General features: G+C 33.5%; 1 protein-coding gene across 4 annotated transcripts in view; it reads left to right on the top strand.

Annotated features, from left to right (window-relative positions):
* APLF (aprataxin and PNKP like factor) overlaps positions 1-2,583 on the top strand; it is a 70,213-nt gene that overhangs the window by 59,287 nt on the left and 8,343 nt on the right. For all 4 annotated transcript variants that reach the window (XM_011365594.2, XM_023533845.1, XM_011365593.2 and 1 more), the window contains exon 9: positions 2,308-2,354. In XM_011365594.2, the coding sequence (XP_011363896.1) occupies positions 2,308-2,354 (47 nt within the window). The remainder of the gene's footprint in view (positions 1-2,307; positions 2,355-2,583) is intronic.

Raw genomic sequence — 2,583 nt, 5'->3', positions numbered from 1 at the left:
AAAGGATGAAAAGTATTAGCAGAGCCTCAAAGAAGTAAATGTCCCCCCTCTAAGGTAGAGGAAAATGTGCACATGGATCTGAAAATCTTTTCTGAATACAAAATTTCATAATATACTTTTCTGATCTTCTTTTAGGGAATATACAAATGTAAAACTTTTTTCCCATTCATGTATTCTGAAATGGCTTGCCTTTTCCTAGATAGTGTGTGAGGTTAGATTATGTCACTGGGGTATGTGAGTGCAGTTGTGTTGTGTTCCAAAATGACGGAGAACGGGGAGACGCCTTCTGCAACTTTAAGGTTGAACATGTGCCTCCACAACCCTCACCCCATTTTCTGATACCACATCATTCATTTCGCCTTTTTTGAAAGTTTCTCTTTTAATCTTTCTTGCCTGACATCTGTCAGCAGTCATTTAACTGCTGCTTGGTACATAAACTGTACTTGTCTCCGTTAGGTGCCATGGTTCAATTTCTGTACTTGTTTTCAAAGCCTGACATTTAGTTGCTTGAGAGTTTCTAAAGCAGCTTTTGAAGGAGATTGCAGTAGCAGACAATGAAGGCCGTATTTAACTTTTCAACAGTTCTGCTCCGTTAAGGGTAAAGCAGGAAAATATAGGACCGCTTGGTATCTGAAGCAAACATATATTAAAAAGGAGAAAAAAAGCCTTTAAATCTCAAATGAATGTAGATATATAATAATCATCATGAAGTATCTGTGTAGAATGTTAGCACTTGAATCTCAGTGAGGGTGTATGGAATTTCAGCGTACTATCTTATCACTTTTCAGTAGGTTCGAATTGTTCTCAAAATAAAAGGTTAACAGTGTACTTTACCACAATAAAAAAAGAAAGGATTTTTAAAAAGTCACCAAAAATAATCTCGACTGCCCAGCCATCTTTTATAAATTCTCAGTGAAGAATACCTTTGGTATTAATGTTCCTCGTTTTTCCGATGTCCAGCAGTAACTCTACTTTAATAAAGACTGAAGTAAACAAGCCACTGACCTGCGCCAGCATGTTCGTTAAGGAAAGATCATCCCCTAAGTCATCACTGCAGCTTTGTTCATTTGTACCTCTCTTCATCACATTTAAGTTGTCCAGTTTATTTCTCTCAACTTTGAACTTTCTTTTCCATCAAAAGGTCAAATTTGGGTTAATTACCCCAAGATACAATCTTTTATAGAATCTTTTTACCACTTTACAAAACTGTTGAGTTATGACCTTAATTAACTGTGTGGTTGCACTCTTGTGCTGTGTTTAATGCTCATATTGTAGAGAAAGTTACCAATAAAAAAGAGATATTAGCAGTAAGAACTGTCACTGATAACCTGACGCAGGGCCTGGCATATAATAAGTGCCCTGTGATTTATTTCTTGAATCAGTGATTAATGAATCATTGGCTAACGTTAATTACTTACCACTTACCATGCCCTTAGACTAAGGACTTATTGTGTATTCCTCGTGCATCCTCACAACAGCTTCATATGAGTTGTATACCTTAGCAGCTATCTGGTGTCAGTGTACCCCAGCTCTCCTTCGTCAGTATCCTGAGGGAGAGATACCCATCAAGTGGGTCATGATCAACCAGTTACTGCTTTGGATTTTTGCTTCCTAGGCAGTTTCGCATTATCTGTAAAATGTCTTGTATATATAGTGTACCCAAATATTTGTTTAACTAATAAAATAATAGAAGGAATCATAAGTGCATATATTCAAAATATTCAAACAGCAGGGAATATGTTATATAAATTTCTCAACACAAACCACCTTTTCTGTTTTTGCATAACAATTGGTGTTCTTTGAAGAGGCATGACTTAAGTGCTTTTAACTTTGGATTTAAGAAGCGCCTTAAAAGCATCATTTTAGACATACACAAACAGAGATGTATTTTGTTATATATTTTATGCAGTATTTTACAGTATTTTTATATATGTAATATATGATGTTGACATTTTAGAAATAAATTTTTTTAATGAATATATTTTATTTATCTCTTACTGGCTTTCTCTACAGTATAAATCCTGGGGAAAGAAATTTGTCTGGTTCACCACTCTATCTTTGCATCTAGAAATATGTCTGGCATAGAGAGGGTGACCAGTTAATGTTGAAATTAAAAAGGAAATACTTTGTACAGCATGATTACTGTAGTTAACAAAAACAGCAAATGCTTCTTAATAAGAGGCTAATTTTATGTGTAAGTTAGTGAATGTTCTAGTTTAATTAAAATAGTCTCATTAATTTTTTATGATTGGAAAACTAGATCTCATTCTTATTTTCTTTTCTTTATCTTTTTTTTTTTTTTTTTAGGAAGAATCCCCAGCACAAGATAGAATATAGACACAGTACACTTCCGGGTAAGTAATTTTACTTCAGGAAGTAAAAATAACTCAAAATGAAAAGGAAACTCAAAATGAAACCTTCAAATGTCTCTCCTATTAAACCTAGGTACAGTTTGCTGTTATTTTGTGTTTTTCCTCAAAATCTCTTCTGTGAATTTTTTGAATTTTGATTTTGATGATTTTTCTTAGTTAAAAAAAAATAGAAATTTTTATATTACAAATGTTTTCTATAGTCATTATCTAA

This window comes from Pteropus vampyrus, unplaced genomic scaffold (assembly GCF_000151845.1).
Source record: "Pteropus vampyrus isolate Shadow unplaced genomic scaffold, Pvam_2.0 Scaffold113, whole genome shotgun sequence".
Taxonomy (NCBI): Eukaryota; Metazoa; Chordata; class Mammalia; order Chiroptera; family Pteropodidae; genus Pteropus; species Pteropus vampyrus.
This window is presented reverse-complemented; position numbering and strand designations above follow the sequence as displayed.